Below are 19,754 nucleotides of genomic sequence, written 5' to 3'. Positions count from 1 at the left end.
AATAACTAATCCCACTTCTATTGTGAGTTAAACAGGGGGGTTTTGTGCAGTTTTCACAAAGTTTTCAGGTTGTTCCTGAAAACCTTGACTACATAACTAATACATATTTAGTTACAAAATACCACACAATAGTTCTAGTATTAGCTTAGAAAATGAGACTTAGCTATGAAACATATCAAGAAGCATATAATAAGATTTCAGTTTTGTACAGCAGGGCCACTACATGCTTTGGAAAATTACAGTGCTACAAGTTCTCTGATGAGAAAATCAGATTTTTGAATTTATCATCACCCTTAATAATCCCCTAAAAATGTTGTTACCTGAATTTCATTTTCAGTATTTGCTAGAAGTACAAATGGCAATTTTTTGTAAAGAATCAGCAGATTCCCCACAGATTTTCCCACATGGTACTGGTAGAGCGGTTAAATAATTCAGAAAACCTACACCTCACTTTCTGCAGATGAATTTCCCATTGGTCTTTGAAATAATACCCAGTGCCTTTGTATGCAGTGCAGAATCTTACTACCCACCTAATTTCACAGCCATATTCTCCTGTTCAATACACTTTTCTTTTCATGGCAGGACCACAAAACACAGAAATTGTTTAACTTGCCCCAGATTACATCAGAACCCAGGAACTTTCAGTCAAGGAGGAAATGAACAAAAGGAGGAGAAACAGAAATTTATTGAAACCATTAAATTTCATCGAGATTCAGTAACAGAGAAACGAGAAATCCTGCCTGACACATTTCTGCACTAACTCCTGGCCACGCAGCCTCCCCGCAAAGCATTTTTTTCTGGCTTATTGTACAGAGGAAATAGCAAATGTCTGCTTGCTCAGCCTGACCCAAATCAAGCTTACAAATGTGCACCCTGTATTTTTCTTTTCTGAATAGGAAGCCCCGGACTGCAGGCAAAGGAAGCGGAATCTCCTTGCATCTGCATGGAGAAGCACCGCGGTTAGCTAGGTACTCTGAGACCAAACTGGGTAGCAGGAAATGATAACGAGAGCAGCCACTAGACAAAGGGTCATTCAGGAGTCACTTCAGTGACATGAAGTGGAAATTAACTAGTTTTATAATGAAAATTCAAGGAGTAACAGCATCCTGGCCGTAGATAAGTCATCCTGGATTAGTTTCTCTGTAAGAGCTATGGGAAGTCACCACAAAAACTTCATCTTCCCTTCTTAGTTCTCCTGGGCAACCAACTCTGGCTGCAAATGATACTGAATTTTAAATTGGGGTGGGAATACAATTCATGAGTGATTTATGCAGCGTATAAGCTTACATCTTATTTAATTGTCTCCTTTGGGATTTAAATAAAGGAATACTGTCTGTGTAAAAGCGTGAGGGAAGGGCTGCTTCTTGAAAAGCGACTTTGTCTAAAATACTGAAATCGGTTTAGGATTAGATTCTGCTTTTAGTTACAGCAGTGCAAATTCTGATTACGAATTTGACCTGATGCTAGCGCTGTGATAAATTGCTGCACGAAATATGCATACATACCACACAGATTATGAGAGAGTACTCAAATCTTTTTTTTTTCCTTTCCACAAGAGGGCAGCTATATACTACTGCCAGCTACGCAATACAGGACAGCTGAAGCTTTAGAACAAATATTGCTTTCAGGTGTCCAGCTAGGAGCACAGCTTTGGAGCCACCTTTACTGTTTACCGAGCCAAGCCCAAAGTTCTCCATTGTAAAAAGAAGTCATTTTAGCAAATCATGACATGATTTCTATGGCTGAGAAGCCACCTTCTGAAGATCCCATCACTTCTAATCCATAGCTCCCTGCAAAATGGCTTTAACAGTTGCTGTCTGTTCAGTAGAGGTGTTTCACGAGTATGAAGCTTACTAAAATCCTTCCAGTGATAAATAATGGACGTATCAATGCTCAGCATCAGTCATCATCTCCCCATTCTTGTCATTTTTTCCCATTTGATTTCTAATGTGACCTGTAACAGCAACGCAATGATGCAAAGTTCTGCTCTTAAACTAAGAGAAAGGCTGACCCTTTGTAGACAGCATACTTTAAGGTAAGGACCCGAGTATAAACCAAGCCCCCATACTCATAGCACTTCATGCTTAAAAGCTCAAAATTAATTACATAAGCAAAACTGGCAGTGCAGAAAGGCAAATGTCACTAAAAATTATATGGGCTCTGCTTCTTAACTTATGCAAGGCATTTTGTAAGCTAAATCGCAAGTTTTCATGCATCTGGAATTGTGCACTAAGAATCCACCAAATCTTCCATAAGCTTTTGGGGGAGTAAAAGAAATTGGTGCCTAAAACCAAAGAACATGCCTTGAAGAAATGGCAGAGGTGAAGGGCCAGGGTCTCAACATGTTTTAAGTCTTCCATGAAGCAATGGTGCCAACTCAATTTCTGCCAAAGTTTGATTAGGCTACTTTTGAGAAAAGGGTGAAACAAACTAAGCCATACAAGGATATTGCAATTTTCATTTTTCTGTCTGTATGTAATGAAAATCATGGCAGCAAGTTAACTAAAACAAAAGATAAGCAGCCAAAGACATGAAGTGAAAAAGAAACAGAAATGTGCATTATTAGTGGGTAGCAACAGGCTTGAACTGAGGTGATTTACCCATTCAATGACTGAACATGAGAATTACCTCAGTTTCACCACCTGTAACTACTCTTCCCACACAGAAAATACCACCTCTGACATCTCATCAACAATTAGGGAAATTAGGGGGCAAGTTTGCAATAAGATATTAGCTTGTTTGATCTTTCATTTTGATGAGCTCAGTATTTCTAATCAGGAAGACATCACTGGAAACCATTCACCAAGAAAGACAAGGAATTCTAGATTTCGTATTTCCCATTCCCTTTACAACTCTGTGCTTCCGGAAAGATACCTTAGGCATTTTCTTGATTTGACCATCATCTTAAATTTCTGTGTGCAAGACAACTCCAAGTGATGTGATTGACATGTTTGGGGTTTTCGTTCCTCAGCTGTTGGCTAGTCCTTTTTAACAGCAAAAATCTAGACAACAACCATCAAATCCATCCAGATTTGGAGGGACTGCAAAATAGTTCATGCATATCTGTCTAGCTGTTTCTGGACAGAATGAGTGCTGTAGTTATAAAATACTTTAATGCTGATCAACCAATACTGTTAAAAAGCAAAAAGTATTTCAGTGGCTTGGCCAAAAAAAGCATTAGATTTCCACAGAGTTATGGAAGCAACATATGTGCATAACTTCTCAGAAATTAAGGTGGTTGAACCGACGTATCTACTTGCAATAGCAGCTTAGCATTTCTGCGTGGTGGTAAGCCTACTACAAACGGCAGCTGGAACACAAACCGGACTTCTGACCCTCACCTGCTACATACCAAGCCGCCTTGGGTGAACCGCTGTTGCCGAGTAGTCCAGTAGGACCTTGGACCTCCAGCCTTAACTCTGTACAAACCCACAGCAACGTGCCAGCGAGGCCACCACAAGGCTGAGGGCAGGAAAAGGCCCCATAGCTTAATGTTCACGGCTGGTGGTTCCGTTCCTGGCTCTGTCATGGCTCAGCCTTAGATGTGTTACCTTAAAGTTCCTGCTGCACCCAGGCCCAACGTCTGTCTGCGGCTGTGGGTACTGTTGTGGTGGCAGCGCCAGGGAACCCCAGACAGGCTCTGCAAGGGCATACAGGACATATTGTCCCTTCAGTCCCACTGGCTCCTCAACCTTAGATTGCCTTGCCTTTACCAAATCTTGTCCAAACTGTTGCCAATAGTGCTGTAAACACTCACCCTGCCAAGGGAGGATAGGTCAGTCTGCCACAGCAGAACTTACAGAACTCTAGCTTTTCCAGGGAAATATAACAGCATCTTTCCACTCAAAAACTTGGGTAAACAGTTTGCTCTGGAGGACATCACATGGTGTCCGTAATCAAAACAGGCAGGGGAAAAGCTAGTTACCTTCTAACATCATGGCTACAAAAGCAATCTGGTGACAGCACAGACTGATCCTGTTTAGATGAGGGAAATTCTGAGAAAAATTCCCACCAACAGCAGCAACAGTGACCTCCCCAGCACAGACACATGCTGTGCTGAGTTGCACAGACCTGTTCTGAGCTGCGGTACCAACGGCTGCGACTGTGGGAACCTTCTGTGCACCAGGTTTCTGGTATTGTGGCCAAGGTGATGGTAGCCGACAGCGGAAGCTTTTACAGAAAACATCCCTCTTGTCAAGCCTTAATCAGAACAGGGATCACCTAGAAAAAGGGAGGGGGTTGCAAGGGCAGTGAGGAGAAAAGGGAAAAATTCATGTAAAAAGTGGTACTTCACATATGAGGACTCAAGAAGAACACAGCAAGAAGGAAAAGCATATGTGCTCTTACTGCTTTCATTGCCAACAAAAATCTCAGCATTAAGACATTTCTAATATATTTCTGGTTGTGAGCGCTTGGACAAAACCAAGCATTATAAAATATTGAATAGAACACAGGAGGTTTAACTACAAAACAGTGAAAGTCTTCTGCCTTGGACCACTACCCTATTTGTTAGTATGAACATAAGTCAAAGAACCCTTTTTCAATACATCCTAAGATGACGGTGGAAATTTAACCCTGTCTCAGAAAAAAATATGAACTTAATTACTTTGACTCAGGATTGTGTAAATATCAGTAATAAAACTAAATTTTCCAGAGCAAAACAAGTTTATTTAAATTAAGACTCCGTCAGGCAGAAGCTGAAGGTTAAGGTTTGACTTAGCAGGTCCTAGTTGCTCATAAATAGCTCTTGAAATGAAAGGAAGGGATAAAGCAAAGGAGACAGAAAGAAGTTTCAGCCTTGCATTACAAAATCTCAACACTATCACCTTCTTACAAAAAAGCATCACCTGTGAGTGTTGGTGTGGGGGGTTCACCTTCCTGATTCCATGATGCCTGCGTGTAGAGGCCCACAAAAAAGAAAGTGCTAAGAAATTCTCCACAAACAGTGTTGGCCATTTCTTCTGGCTCCAATATGCTTACAGAAATTATCAATTATCCAGTGAGAGAAGATTCCATTCATCATTTTTGCCCCTTACTACTTATTTTGTAGGGAAGGATTTGTGCATAAGAACTTTAACTTCTGCTCCATTCCCTCCTTTTCTCCCTGGAATGCCTAGAAACACTGAAGAGTGTGGTATAATCCATACTGAGCAGCAACTAGCATGTTGCTTTGCATCAAGGAAATCTCCAATAAGTTTTACAGAACAAACTTTCCTCATCTCTGCAAGGAACAGAATAAAACACAGTAACCTCAAAATCCTGTTTAATTAAAACTCAGAGTATTTTTCTCTTATCTTTTGACTGTCCCTACTCCTTATCCACTCTTGTCTGAATCTCAAGACAGAAACAGAACTCAGGCTCTGCCAGGGGAATTCAAAATTTTAGCACAATTTCACTTTTTAAGGCATCATTTCCTACTCTTTCCTGAAGAAAAGAGGACGTTGTACATTTCCCTGTCCCCTCTCCAAAAGATAATTCAGTCCTAATGAAGAAATACCCATTTTATCCCAATGACATATAGTATTGTCCATTAGGTACTTACAGTTCTGTTTATTAGTATGTATTGTTAAAAAAAAACCCACTTAAAATTCAAGGAAGATCACAGAAGTGTTGGTGGGTGGGGGTGAGGAATCCAGCTGTGGTGGACAGTAGGTCTTTGTCCTTCCCTCTGATTCTGAGGAAACTCTGCATGGATGGGTCTGTATGAAGAACAGATTAGCCAAGCAGGAATACGTGTCTATTACAGCTGTGCTAATCCTGTGTCTCTTTGCCATCCAAGAGCGCAATCCCACTTCTCCTCTCTTGCCTGTACCTGCATTTTCCTTCCCCTCTAACTCCTTGATTGTCTGAGACTGAGAAATTGTGTTTCTACAGGATTAATCAGTTCTAGGAGTTCATTTGACTTGAAAATTCTGCTTTCTGAATTTGTGAAGTTGGTTTTCAGGAGGTTACTGCAGTGAAACAACTCACTTAGCAGCTGCACAGTCATGTGCACTAAATCAACGCAAGAAAGTTGGCACTCTGTAGCCAGAAGCAGGTCCCCCCCCCCGCGTGACAGCTCTCTGCTGACAGGCACAGCTGTAATGGGAAACCTCACAGGCGTTATTTCTGCATCTGTATACTACAGCAGAACTGGGATTGCATATGAAGCCACAATGCAGAGTTTATGCTGCTTTATGCCAGCTGCAGAGGAACAGATAAATATTTAAACTAACAAGAAGGTAAGCTGGTGTAGTAAACGATCGCCAGCATAGAAGAAAGCCTGCCACTACCAAGTTAATCTGTCTACTTTTTTTGAACAAATTTCAACAAGCCACGAGTCTGTATCAGACTAGAAATTTGCATCTGGTTTTGCTCTAATACGAAGAGTTCTTAAATTGGGTTCAGTGTACTGTTCAAATGGAGGGTGGCAGAGAGAATTTCACTAATTTTTCCTGCATGCACTTCAAATAATTTTTTTTTATTAAGAAGGAGCAGGAATACATCTTGTGAAAGAAAAGACCACAATTCACATCCTCCTCGGACCACTCTGCAATGTGGTGGCCAGGGATCCCTTGGCTTAGTGCTTTCATTGATCTATCAGGTCAAATATTTTATTTAAATTTTTTAAAGCACTGCAGATCAAGGTCCCATTAAATAAAGCAAACATATTTGATACAAAGCATTTGGGGTTTTCAGTGCTTTCTTTTGAGAATTTGTTTTAGAAAACGGGCTTTTTGTAGCTCCTCTCTGTTTTCTTGCACCTACAAACACATTTGCCATTCCAATTTAAGTAATGGCAATTGTAAAGATGGTACTGAATTCAGTGGGCTACTCTGCAATTCAGTCAGGACAAGGTTTGACTCATTTAATTATGGCCTTTTGAGCTCATAGAGAAAAAGTGATGGTGAGGCAGAGTAAGAAATCAGCTTGCTACAAATGAGCTGTCAGTCAGGAAGAAAGCCCATTACGGTAAAAAAAAAATCTTCTACCAGCATTGGCTATTCTAGAACTGACTAATACTGTAGCAAAACAGTTGACTCCCTTTCAAGCTTCTATCCAAATTCTGACAGTACAAAAGCAGCCAATAATCTAAGACTTCAATTAGTCAAGATTAATCTGTTTAATAGTAAGGACATTATTAACAAGTGAGAATTAACTGACAAACAAAAAAAGCAAACAACCAAAACCCAAACTGTGGACTCAAGTAAGGTGGAATATGGTTTAAAATATGAGCAATAAGCTTGACTTGCTCACACAAAACAGTATCGCTTGTATTCCAGTAGCAGTAAAAGCAAGTGTTGCTGCGATAGAGGTAATATAGAAAGACAGTGAAAACCTAGCTGCTTATCCCAGCAAGATCTACATATTTATTCTAGGTAACCGATGATTTTGCAGTGAGTCTGAACGTTGACAATGAGCATCAGAAAACCAAATTTTCTCTCTGTCCCTTTCATTTTGCAAACAAGACACCAAAAGTGATGCCAAATAGCAAAAATACCCTCTTTTTTTCTATTGCCTTTCTCCTAAAGCAGTTTGCATTCAGCAGACCAGACAAGCTTATCTAAGTGTTCTTTAGGTGAGTAAGGACTACAGACTCCAATCCTATAGAACAGTGATCCTTCTGTATTTCAGGAAGGAGACAGTGTCAGGACAGATAACCAGGGCAAAATAGAGCAAATTTACAACGTGGGAGGGGAATTCACAACTAAAGACACAAGGGTGAACTCCTACTCTTACCAAAAGAGCCAGGAGGATCCTTTTCAAATGTCTATGAAGAGGATGCAGGACTTGGTTATTTTCAAAGATCTAATCAGAGTCAGTTTCTTGTAAAAAATCTCCTGACAGCACAAGTGATGTGCTGTATCATTCAGTTACAATGAACAGACAGGTGTCATAGTTAATATAGGCTCCTATTTCCACTGCAAGGGAAAATGGCCAATTCCAGGATCCAACACAGTGCGCAGTTACTCACCTACTTGACTTTACCTGTGCAAAGAGCCTCTCTGACTGACCTTTTTTTTTTTTTTTTTTCATGACTGCACATAAGTGTCAGCCAGGGAAATTACCTGGATTTATGCCAGGTACTGAGGGCTCATTGCCACATGATCCTCTAGGGAGGAGGGGGTGAGTGGTGGTGGAGGGGAGAGCAAACCCACAAGAGGTGATACAATCTGAGCCAGGGAGCTAGCTTGCATCTACAGCATCAGCTGTGAGTAGTCGGCTGTGTCTATTTTAAGTCAATTTTATGCAGAAATAATAGCCCATTCATGAAGAAGTCAGTGTCAGAGGGGTGGGTGGCTATAAAGAGGAAGGTATTTTATTGTTTTGTTTGCCTTTACACCTTCCAGTTTGCCAGCCCTGACTCACATCAGCAGAGTGAGCAGAATGAACCAAGCTCTGCAAGGAACGTGTCTGTCTCAGAGCACCCGGCTATCCATGCAAAAATAAAAGCCACTTGCCCAAACAAATGAGAACACTCCCCCATCCCTAGGAAATCTCTCCTCATTTCCAAGCTGTGATATGCCTGGAGGTACAGTAACACTGGCAATGCCAACAGAAAGATGCAGATCATAGCTCATATCCCCTGCTCCTGCCTGCAAAGTTCCCAAAGAGGGGAAAATCTCCTGGCTGCTCTGCTTTATAACTTTATCTCTTCGTAGCTCTGCTTTATACCTGTATCACCGCGTGTTGCACAAAGCCTCTTTGTTTCTGTGGACGCCTACTACCCAGCACCCAGCCAAGAGGCACAATGGCCCTGAAGCCCAGGGTGCTGCCAGACCTCTCCAGGCTCCTGCATCCTGAGGGACTGCAGGCTCCTGGTGCCACCCTGCCTTACCTGTGGGGCTGTCTGGATATCCTGGAGAAGCAGCAGGAAGCACAGTCCTTGTGCCAGGCTGCAGGCAGCCATCTGCAGTGGTGTCAAAGCTCCCCAGCTCCCAGCATCGCAGGTTAGACAGCCAGGTTGCTCCTCCTGGAAGTAGAGATCCTCCCAGGGTCCAGCCCAGTCTTGCTCAGGGATTGTTCATTCAATCCAGGGCCATTCCAGCTGTTCAAGGCAAGCAGGAGACAGGCTTTGAGACACAAGCAAGCTGAGAAAACAATGTAGAAGGAAGGAGGAGGGGGAGCTGCCCAAAAAAGAAAAGTAAAAGACAAAACAAAACAAAACCGCGTCAATCACTAGTCCCGGAGCTGTCTGGTTTCTGTGAGTCGGTTGCCTGCATCAAGGTTGTCACCCGAGGTACACGGCTGGCTGTGCAGCAATGCAGGCTCCTGAGTCATCTAGGCTACCCTCAGAGAGCACTTCACCACCCCAAAGCCTTGGCCAGGCATGAGTCCAAGCCCTGCCCCATCCATCTGCCACACTCTCGAGAGCTGCAACCAAGCCTCAAGAGAGTTCCCAGTAAGAAACACTCATTTTTTTCAGTACAGTCATTTAACTCCTGTTTGGGTGAGTGTGTGAAAACTCACAACCGGCCAGGGTGACTCCATGAAGGTTTAGGCTTTACACGTTGCCATTTAATCACCAACATACCGCAGACCATCCTTTTGAGAATCCTCCTTTTTCCTCTAGTCCCACTTGAAATCAGTTCCTGTGGCTGACAATCATCCCTCGGACTGCTACTTGTCATTTCACTCACTTTCATTTGTTGCTCTGGATAACGTTTTTTGGCTACGGTGCCTGGGAAAGATTTCAGTCGGTTTAAGGTGTCACAAAGCTTTCTTATCTGCCCTAAAAGTTTTGTCAAAAGTAAAAGTTAGCCACTTCAAAAAAAGGCAGACTGCCTTGAAAACTCTCTGAGGTGCTCAGAAAAATAATGAGAATTTGAATTCTCACACCCATGGTTTTCTGCTTCTCACCCTTATCAGCAAAAAGAAAAAGAAATGAGAAAAGATTAAAAGTCAGATAATTGATTTTTATTAAAGACCCACAGCTACCTCACTGCCATCACAACAGAGTTCCAAAGAAAAGAGCATTCCATGGAGACCCTGGGATGATGCAAGTATCTTCTTTAACTCACAGCTATAACTCTTTTCAGTTTAACTAATTGCCTCTATTTCTTTCTCCAGAATACCATCTTATAAAAAACAGGCATTTTTTGCATTGCATGCTGTGTATTTGACATATAAACTAACCTTATTTCTTTCTTCACTCTGTTAGATTACTTCTCAGTTTCTAAGCTCTCTTAGCTGTAACAGCTGATTGTAGCAGGTATGCCTTTAAAGTCTAGAGACAACTAAGTATTTGAATGTCCAGATATTTCATTCTTGGTTTTTCTAATTAAATAATGGGCTAGAAAATGTCTTAATCTTGTGTAGCAATATGCCATTAGGCAATTCTCCCAATTCATGAGTGTGTTTTCAAATGACATAGTAGTCAGGACAATTGGTGAGCTCTGTTTGGGGGGGGGGGGGGGGGGTGTTTACATGGAGGGTTTCTTTTCTGATCATCTCCTATCTAAGCTTTTCTAGCAAAAGTACAGGAACCAACATAAGACACAGCCTGGAAAGTTTTAGCCTCTGTAAGTTACACTGCTGAGGTCATCGTATCTGATACAAAATCTAAGTATCTGAGTACAAAAAATCAAGTGTGAAATACTTTCCAGGACTGGCAACAGTTTTCTGGCCTGTTTTCCAGAAAAAAATAAGACTGAGATGAGCATACTGAGCATTTTGTATATATATGTATATATATATATGTGTATGTCAGTTCCTTTTCAATCAATAGTGTCAATAATTTTTTAACCTGCTAGATAACTTAAATCAAATGTGGTTCAGTCAATGTCATTAAGTTTTACAGAGTTTCATGGAAGCAGACGACTTGGACAAAGAGAAAGATACTCTCACTGAAGGAAAGGCTGCGTGGGACACCAGTGTTCCTCAGAAGAAAGAATCCTTCTCACACATACAAAGTGAAACCAGGCTTCCCAGCTGCCATCCTTCTTAGAACTAGGTATTAAAAAAGACGGGAAGTGGAAAGCGCCTATTGTTACTGCTAGCTTTTTTGGAAAGGCTATTACCTTTCACGGCGCTATTACAAGTCTGTAATAAAGGCAACGCCAATGAAAAGAGTGATGAGGTTCTGTTTAATAGGAACGTTCCAACCTGCATGCATTTTTATCTGAATGCATTAATTTCAGACTCTGCGTGTTTTGATTTCAAATACAATGGAAGGGGCTTTCCAAAAGAAGCCCTATCAGTAACTGGAAGAAGCACCTCTGTCTTATAACAAACCCACACTACTGTTCTCTAAATGTTGCCTATAATTCCTAGAAAATAATCTTCTATATTAGTATGAGAAAAAAAAAGGAAAAAAAAGCAGAACAAATAGAAGCAAACAACCAACCCCTATTTCTCTGTTCTTCCACCAGAGGACTATCAGAAAAAAAGGGGAAACCCTCTATGAGCATGCTATTATTATTTATAATGTTTATTTGATCACACACATCTGTCTCTAACATCTGAATCTCCTTTTGATTTAGGTGTTAGAGGTAGCAAGGCCCAAAGATAAGGTTGCTTGGCATTTTTTATTTTAACTAATTAGTTAATACTGAACGTAGCTAATGCTTAGGTAATTTTTATACCAGGTCTCTGATCTACGGGGATCACCTGTGAGTCCCATGGAGGAGATCAGGGAAGGTCCTCCTGTAAGTCAGCGGTTATTCAAACATCACTTGACACCTAAGCAAAAGAATGCAGAGACCCAGCTAAGCCATGAGGGAAAGACTCTTCAACACATGCCCAAGGCGTTCCTTCAGCACTGTCTAGTCATTGTGCTGCTACGGGTGACAGCCTAGTAAAGAAAGGAGGAACAGAATACTGCAGAAGTAGCGTTGTTACACACAGGCTCAAACAAAAGTACCCACGACAGTTTCTAATTTTGAAGTGGCTGATTTTAGTCTCATATTGTACTTTTAGCATGGTCCCTTGTGTTTTTAAATATGTATGTTCACTTAATATTTATCTAGCTGTATCGGTGAAAGAAAAACAGAGAGAAGCGTAATCTCTAAACACCTGTCAAACAGATAAAGGAGACCGTGAAATTTAAAATCTAAAATCTGGATTTCAGTGTCTGTCAGTGTTGCTATTTAGAGCATTGTGGCATGCTGATGAAAAATCACTAAACTCTTGCTACTTACCCAGATGAAACAACACCAGACTCTAAAACTTCACTAGGAGTCTCAGCAGTACCAAAGGCAGCACTTGTTGGGATACAGGCTACATACTATATGGGGTGCAAATAAAAGGTGGAATTCTTAACAAATTAAAAAAAAAGAAAAGAAAAATTAAGGCATTTTCTGTAATAAAACCCCAAAGAATCTCATGGTTAAAAGGCGGCAAGCAAGCAGTCACCAAGGATGAGTTTCTTGACACCTCTCAATCTATTTATGCATTTTAGCCATCAAAGAGCTCTCTCCCTTGGGATCTTGGAAAGTGACACTGTGGTAACAACACACAGGGACAGCATTCAGGATCCCAATGATTTCAGGTATTGTAAAGCAAAACCAACATACTGAACTTCTCTGGAAATCTTTCAGTAGCCCAAAGAGGACAGACAGGAGGGAGGGCAACACTGCTGCAACGTGATCTCATGGGGAAACATCACTTGGCGAGAAAGCAAGCAATCAGAGTTTGAACTACCTGTAGCTGACACAGTATTAGAACTTGTCTAAATGTATAAAAAGGAGTAAAATCACATTTATGCCAAGTATGCCACAGACTGGCAAAATTCTGCTCTTCTGCCATTCTGGTACTGATACGTACATTCCGGCACATGCACGTCTCTGGTTCTCAGTATTAAATATTTGTCAATCCATTTAACCATGTCCCATCAACCAAACCACCCACGGTATGTCAAGTCCATTGCAGGTGCTCTTGATAATGTGATCTGCAGAGCTATACTGATTTAGCAATTTACCTTGGTATATTTGTCCACTGTGACTAAGAAGGAAGGTGCTACGAAGCTCTTGTTGCATACTTGTTGAAATGGAGCGATGGCTTAAAACAAGAGTTCCCAGCAGAAAATAAACTGGTTATAATGAGCTGGGGTACATAATAAAGTCCCAGTACACATGGGAAATCCCAAGTCATTTCAGTAAATGTAGTTTCACTAGATGGACATTCTCACAGGGTGTTTCTGTTCTCTAGTAAAAGTAATAGAAAAAGAAAACAGCTTCCTTGCTTTATAAAGATTTTCACACATACGAAACCCAGCAATCTAAAATAAAAGAATAGACTAGTTCTTGTTTGTTTGCAACTCAGGACTTTTGTCTCAATCAGCTGTGCTCTTGCTGAGCACAGGAAAATTCTTGGCAATTAATAAACCACCAAAGGAAGGAGATGCATCCTGGTCTGTTACCAAGCAATGAGAAGGTTATATTTTGTTTGGTTTTTTTGGTTTTGTTTTTTTTTTAATTATAGAATATAATGTCAAAAAGTACTTACATGAAACAGCCAATTCCTGACTGTGGGAAGCTCAGAAATGCTGTCAACAAATTTTTTTTGCTGACACTGAGCCACAACATAGCTGTTGGAAGAGTTCTCAGACAGCAGAGAACCTAAATGCACTGGGCAAAAAACAAGAATCTTCTCAGCTGATATTAATCTTACCGCAAGAAGTCTTGCTTCAGCCAGGATCTATAAATCCACAGACACAAAGCCCATTGACTCCATTCATGTTCCCTAGTTATCATTTCAATTACTTCCACCTGAATATATGCTTAGTTTAAATAGTACGGTATCTGGCAGTACTACACTCTGGCCTTCCAGAAGCAGCAAAATGACTCTGAGTATTGTTATGCTTAAAAAGTAAAATTTTCTGGAAGCGTAACCACGTATTTCTGCTACCAGAGATTTAGATGCAGTGTTTATATGCAAAACAAGATATCACAATATGTCTGCCATTTTATTCATGTTTGATTTAAGTCATCCAGAACTTTGATTGAAACAAAAACCTAAGCAGCTAAAACTGTGTCACACTGATCATGTTAGTAATAATGGTAACATGGCTAAATTTGCAATTAGGTTTCTTTTACAGATATCATTTAAAGAAAGCTGATGTGGATCACAATCTTATAACCCTGTTTTTGTTATCTCAACTAATACTACTAGCTCATATAGAACGATAAAATAACTAATGTAACAAAAAAAAGAACCTGTATAAAATGTCTTTTTCTGGTGCACAGTAGCTTCAAAACTGAAGTGTATTTTGAGTCAGACTGAAAAATGAGAAGAGCTGACAGCGAACTCTGTGCTCTCAGGAAAGACTTGGCTTCCATGAAAGAAACTAAACCCTTATCACAGAATTACTATCCCCAGAAGCTGGCTGAGAGGGAGAGATGACCTTAGAAGAAAGATCACATCATGTCTGTACTTTCAGTAATTCTGACTATAGCTTCTGGAAGAGTGGCAGATTTACATGTCATCATTCTCCATAGAAAAAGCTCTTGAGAAAGATGTTCTTTTCAACATCATTTGTATTATGCCCTTCCTCTACTTTGCTAGAAATGGAAAGGTTCAAGGGTGAATTTTCCACGTCCAGACAGGATAGCCACTTGATCATTACAGCTGTGAAGAAAGCGCTGGGTAACAAAGATTGGACAGGTATAGCATGTGAAGGCTCAGGCATTTTAAAGACCCTTCATGCCCACTTCTCCACGCCTCCCTAGCACAGGTTTAATTTAAAGCAAAAGTCCTCTCTGCTGTTCATTTGCTGGAGTAATCATACTGTAAGTTTAAATGACCCACAACAGCACTATTTGTTCTGGGCCCCTCTCTCCACCCCAGCCTTTGCACTGATACAATTTAATCTACGGGCACCGGCTTTGACTTTAGTTCGGTCTTACCTCATGTCAAAAGTCTTTGGAGCTCTATAAAGCTCGGTTTCCCCTATCCAACCAGAAAGTGCAGGAAGGCTTCTGTAAGGCCATCACTTACACGAAAGGACCGCTAAAAGGCAAGCAGCTAAGCACAGTTTCTAAACGTACAGTATATCTGTGTAGAGCTAATAGCAGCAGCCAATTTGCAGTAAATTCACACATTTTTTATTTCATAGTAATTTTCCCCATGCAAAAATTCTACTGGAAATTGTTGTTATAGTCAAAGAAGCATGTTCAAGGTTTACATTATTTGATTTTGACTGCATAGTTATTCTTTGCAGGTCGGTGTTGAGCTTTATCTGGCACTTAAAAAAACCCCTTAGTTTTCAGCTACTCACAAGCCAAACTCTGCAGTGCCAGAGCAGAACATCTGCCTCAGTCTGAATTCTTGAATTCCCCTACTACACAGTAATTCTCGTAGCAGGAATGTGGAGAAATGTGCCTTTTGAGAAGCCATGAAAGTCTGCCAAAAACTGACCAACCTAAAGCCTAACAAAAATCCAAACCTTGCACAACCCTAACGGTGAATGAGTTTGATTTTCAGCAGGGAGATCTCTAATATATTCCTTCTCTCTAAGCATTCTGAAGGCACTCACAGCTCCCAAAGTTGCCTGTTGTGCAGTATGTTCACATCGTTGAATTCCCACATTGCATTTCAGAAGCAAACCCAGACTTTCTCCATAGCAGTTTCTCCTCATCAGCATATGACCAGAAACTGAAACTGAGAAGAGGAAGACTATCTCCTTTGATTTCAAGGAGACATTCAAAGTGAAGTTTTGGAAAGAGAGTGCCATAAAATTCATATAGAGAACAAAGACAGAATCAACTGAAGGGATCAAAAAGCTTAGACTAGGGACCAGCTCCCTAGGGAGGAAGACAACTGGTGAGGGAAGCTTGGACTCATTGGACACTGTAAATAAAAACCATGTTAAAGCGAGTGGGCATGTGCAAAGACACTTTAATGCTAACATTTCTTAAATTTCGAATATCAGACTAGGCATTTTTAATGGTGTTCCTGTATTCCATTCTAGGTGTTACTTATTTGAGATTTATTAAATCTAAAACCTACCTCATCAGATCCAGTTTTCACCTACAGTTTTTGGAAGATGCTTTTCAACTGTGAACAGAATTAAACCAGAAAGTATACTCAGGCACTCAAGAATTTATCTGTAAACTCTTGGCAGAAAATGCTAAAGACAACTTCAGTGAAAGATACCATGAAGCGAGATTCAAGCATAGGACAGAACCAAAGTAAGAGGCTCTTTCACCTGTTTAGCTGTTGACAAAGCTTTTGCAGCACCTTGTCATTTCACAGATCTACTTTCAGATATTTTGCATCTGTGAACTGACAGACAGGTCTTTTGTAGCCAGGTTCAGTTATTTCAGCAAAGCATTTAACCCATGAAGTTCATCTGCAGTTCAATAAACAGTTTGCAAATAAACCAGCTGTTTCAGGATGAAATGCTACTCTATCATTTACTGGACATTACTTATGATTTTACTGCACTCCCTATATTAACTTTTGGGTTTTTTACTTCGGGAATAAATACACCCTTTTAGAAGACTACTGGAATTATGAGCATTTCATTTCCTTCTAATAAAAAGTAGTTCTGCTCACATTTACACAAATATAAATACAAACAAACTCCAGTAAACTCAACAGAGTAACTCTTGATCTCTATTACTGGAAAGGTGAAGAGTCTTACTAAGTTCAAAATACTAAGAAGATATGCCCAAGTTTTCCCTGTTAACTACCCTTTGTGCAAATATTTTACTATTGTTCACTGACAGGCAATTTTTAATGCTATTGTTGCAATTGAAACGTGCTCTATGTATATACCTGGGAAGTAAACCAAGGAAATTGAGAAAGCTCCAAGAGTTCCAATTCTATACATTTTAATCCAAAGTTGAAAATAATAATGTTTGAGGAAGACTGGCCTTATGATTAAAACACACGAGTGGGACTCATTAGTTCCCCATAGTGTACAGAATTTTTGGGTAACTCATATCCTTTCTTGGTGGTACTCATCTAAAAGCTAAGAGTTCTAAAGCTTATCTATTAACAGAAGCAAGATGAGCTTTCCTTTGCTGACACAAACAAAAGAAAATTGGGAAATATTACATAGTTTTTGTGGAAGAAATGAATGGGAATATTCTCAGGACACAGTTTTTTCAAAGAGTGTAAAATTTTTGTCTATGACTATAGCTCAGCATCTCAACTCTTGACAATTTAGGGTCTTATTTTCCTTTTCCTAGCAGCATGGGTTTGCTCTGCAGGAGCCAATGGAATACACCAGCTGAAGGAGAAACCCAAGTCCTTATGTTTGGTCTGCCATTACCCAGGAGACAGGTGAAATAGAGGTTTTTAACTCCAAAGGGAAGGGGCAAAACTTCTCTTGTGTTTTCAGATTTGACACACTCTGAAAACAAATTCTTCTGGGCTTTGAAAATGCAAGTTCCAAAGAGATGAAAGCCTCAAAAATCAAAGTTTGCAAATCATTCAGAAAGCAAGCTCATGCCACATGCAGATGCTTCACCTGAGGGTTCTGGAGACACTCATTCCTTGACATGCTGATAACTAAACAGAATGTATAAATCAGCACTACATTCATTCACAACTCTTGATATTAATTCTCACAATGTACTGATGCAAGAAACATCTGATCCTGAAACATCACTGAAACTGTCTTACAATAATCCTAGAGGAAGCAAACTGACAAAACACTAATGGCAGCCTAAGGCTGTTAAATGAGAAGCAGGCAGAGCTACATTTTAAAGGCTACACTACACTTCTCTGTTAAAACCAACCACAAATGCATTATTTACTGTGTCTAATTTGTTTAATTAAGCAAAGCTGGGTTTCCCAGGTTATGAATCAGTGTTATATACATGCAATACAGTCATAAAGGGGAACTAAACCACCAGCTTTACCACCAAAAGCATCAGGTAGTCATCACTCATGCCAAAAGAGAACGCAAATGGGCACACACACTGGAGCCAGACGTTAACAGAAGACACGGCTGAGCAGACTAAGCCAGCATGTTCCCAAGTGCTATGAATGAGGAAAAAAAACTAACAAAAAAAATCCAGGTCAAGTCAGGAATGCTGGACTTCACTTTGGCTATTCCAACTTCTAATGGCATCACTGTGAGCAACATAATAGCTTCCAATTTTGCCAAATGCACACGTTAGTTTCCCAGTAAATTCTTCCACTGTACTCACATCAGCCACACATCAATGGATCCCTGCCTTCACGCTGAAGGATTTTATATTCCATTGCAGAAGATGACTGGGTATAGACTGCCACCCTTCTGTGGGCACATTTGAGCTCTCTCTCCCCACCCTTAGCTGATCAAGATAAAAAAAATTATCTTCAAACCATTACAACAAACATCTCATCTCTAATGCAATGGCAACGCAAACAAAACCAGGCTTAAGCAGATCCTTCCTCACCAGCTGTTGTAGAGAATTCTTTCTCCTTGGGGATTACTGTGCATCTCAGGTATTAGGGGGACGTATCTCCCTAAATCTTCGCCACAGGCCATGCAGCAGCATGACCACCTCCAGGAATGGGAGACAAGCTATCCCAGAAAAGTTCAGTATTCCTGTAATTTTGTGGCTAGGGACATTGCCCTGGAGATACTGGTACATTATTAGGAACTCTTTCTTATGACACCATTCTGAACCCCAGATCAGCAAAGGACTCCCCCCACCCCACATCCTACACTCCTACCTTCCCAAACCAGTCCTCCTCTCTGCAGCCCCAGTACTTCATACCCTCTGCCTTGTCCCCACACACCTCTCACCAATCTTGGCTTCCTACTACATATTCCAACAGTCTCACCTCTGCTTAGCCTCCTCTCCAGAAACCCCCTGCCTCAAAACATTCCCCCATTTTCCTAACCCAGAGTCCCAACATCCCCCACACTACCCCTACCCTCTGCACTCCTCTGAGGTGCAGATTCCAGCACTGACTCCACCACAGCTCAGGTGGCTGCCGAGTCCACATCCAAGTGCAGAAGCTGCTTTAGCACTGGGTGAAAAGTGTTTTTTCAAGCAGTAAATAAGATGTATTCCTTTACAGCATACCCCCCAGTGACGTCTCAAGTCACGCTCCTACATGAAAGGGTGCATTATCTTGGACTGTGTAACACTTACTGTAGTTCAAAGCCAACGTGCAAAACCTTGTTATTACTGTAATTTATCCATGTACCCACACCCAAATTACTACGCACAGCACATGGTGCAAAGGCATCTTGTGCAGGCCTGTTACTTACTGTTACTCTAGGCTGGCTAAAATTTCCTTTGCTCATCTTTTGCATTCAGATTCTGTCTCATATTCAGTACCACAAATTAAAAAATCCGGTTCTCATAAAGCATGACCTCAGTTTCTAGAAATCACTTTTCTGTTGTTATTCCTTGCATTACTGCTGTTCTTGAGTACAATCAGCAGCCACATTGCTCAGCATGTAGCCTTACAGACCTCAGCAGAGTGACTGTGAGAAAACAGATGAAAGGGGTACACACATTTACCTCAGCTGCAGGTCATGTGAAATTAGAGCAAGCATCTCTTTGGTAACTACCTTGAAGTAAGCTTACGATCAAAAGCTTGACTATACATGAATCACCTTCTTACTAAAAGATGAGGCCTCCATGCACATCCATGACTAGGTGTCCTAATTAAAAAAATACGCTTACTCATTTTCAGACCTCCTGTCTCTCTTCCAGAGAAACAGTGCAGCTAGAGACAAAGGGTTCTAGATCAAACCCTGGACCAGGTATCAACAGTATTAATGAAGCTCTAATTGCAAAATCTTTGGTAATTTCAATTACGAATGGAAAGAGAAGACCAAATCGGCCAGCAGGAAAATCTGTTTCTATATATTATTAACTACA

At 40.7% G+C, this 19,754-nt stretch overlaps 1 protein-coding gene across 3 annotated transcripts in view; it reads right to left on the bottom strand.

The window, feature by feature from the left end:
• The window catches only part of TNFRSF8 (TNF receptor superfamily member 8), a 30,122-nt gene extending 15,341 nt beyond the window's left edge, over positions 1 to 14,781 (bottom strand). For 2 of the 3 annotated variants that reach the window (XM_040586664.1, XM_040586666.1), the window contains exon 1: positions 8,819 to 11,345. In XM_040586664.1, the coding sequence (XP_040442598.1) occupies positions 8,819 to 8,890 (72 nt within the window). In that variant the 5' untranslated portion in view covers positions 8,891 to 11,345. Of the gene's footprint in view, positions 1 to 8,818; positions 11,346 to 11,589 lie in introns of those variants that run through there. The other variant, XM_040586665.1, reaches the window with a different exon arrangement.
• Between the last annotated feature and the right edge of the window lie 4,973 nt (positions 14,782 to 19,754).

Source organism: Falco naumanni, chromosome 3, assembly GCF_017639655.2.
Source record: "Falco naumanni isolate bFalNau1 chromosome 3, bFalNau1.pat, whole genome shotgun sequence".
In the NCBI taxonomy this organism is placed as follows: Eukaryota; Metazoa; Chordata; class Aves; order Falconiformes; family Falconidae; genus Falco; species Falco naumanni.
This window is presented reverse-complemented; position numbering and strand designations above follow the sequence as displayed.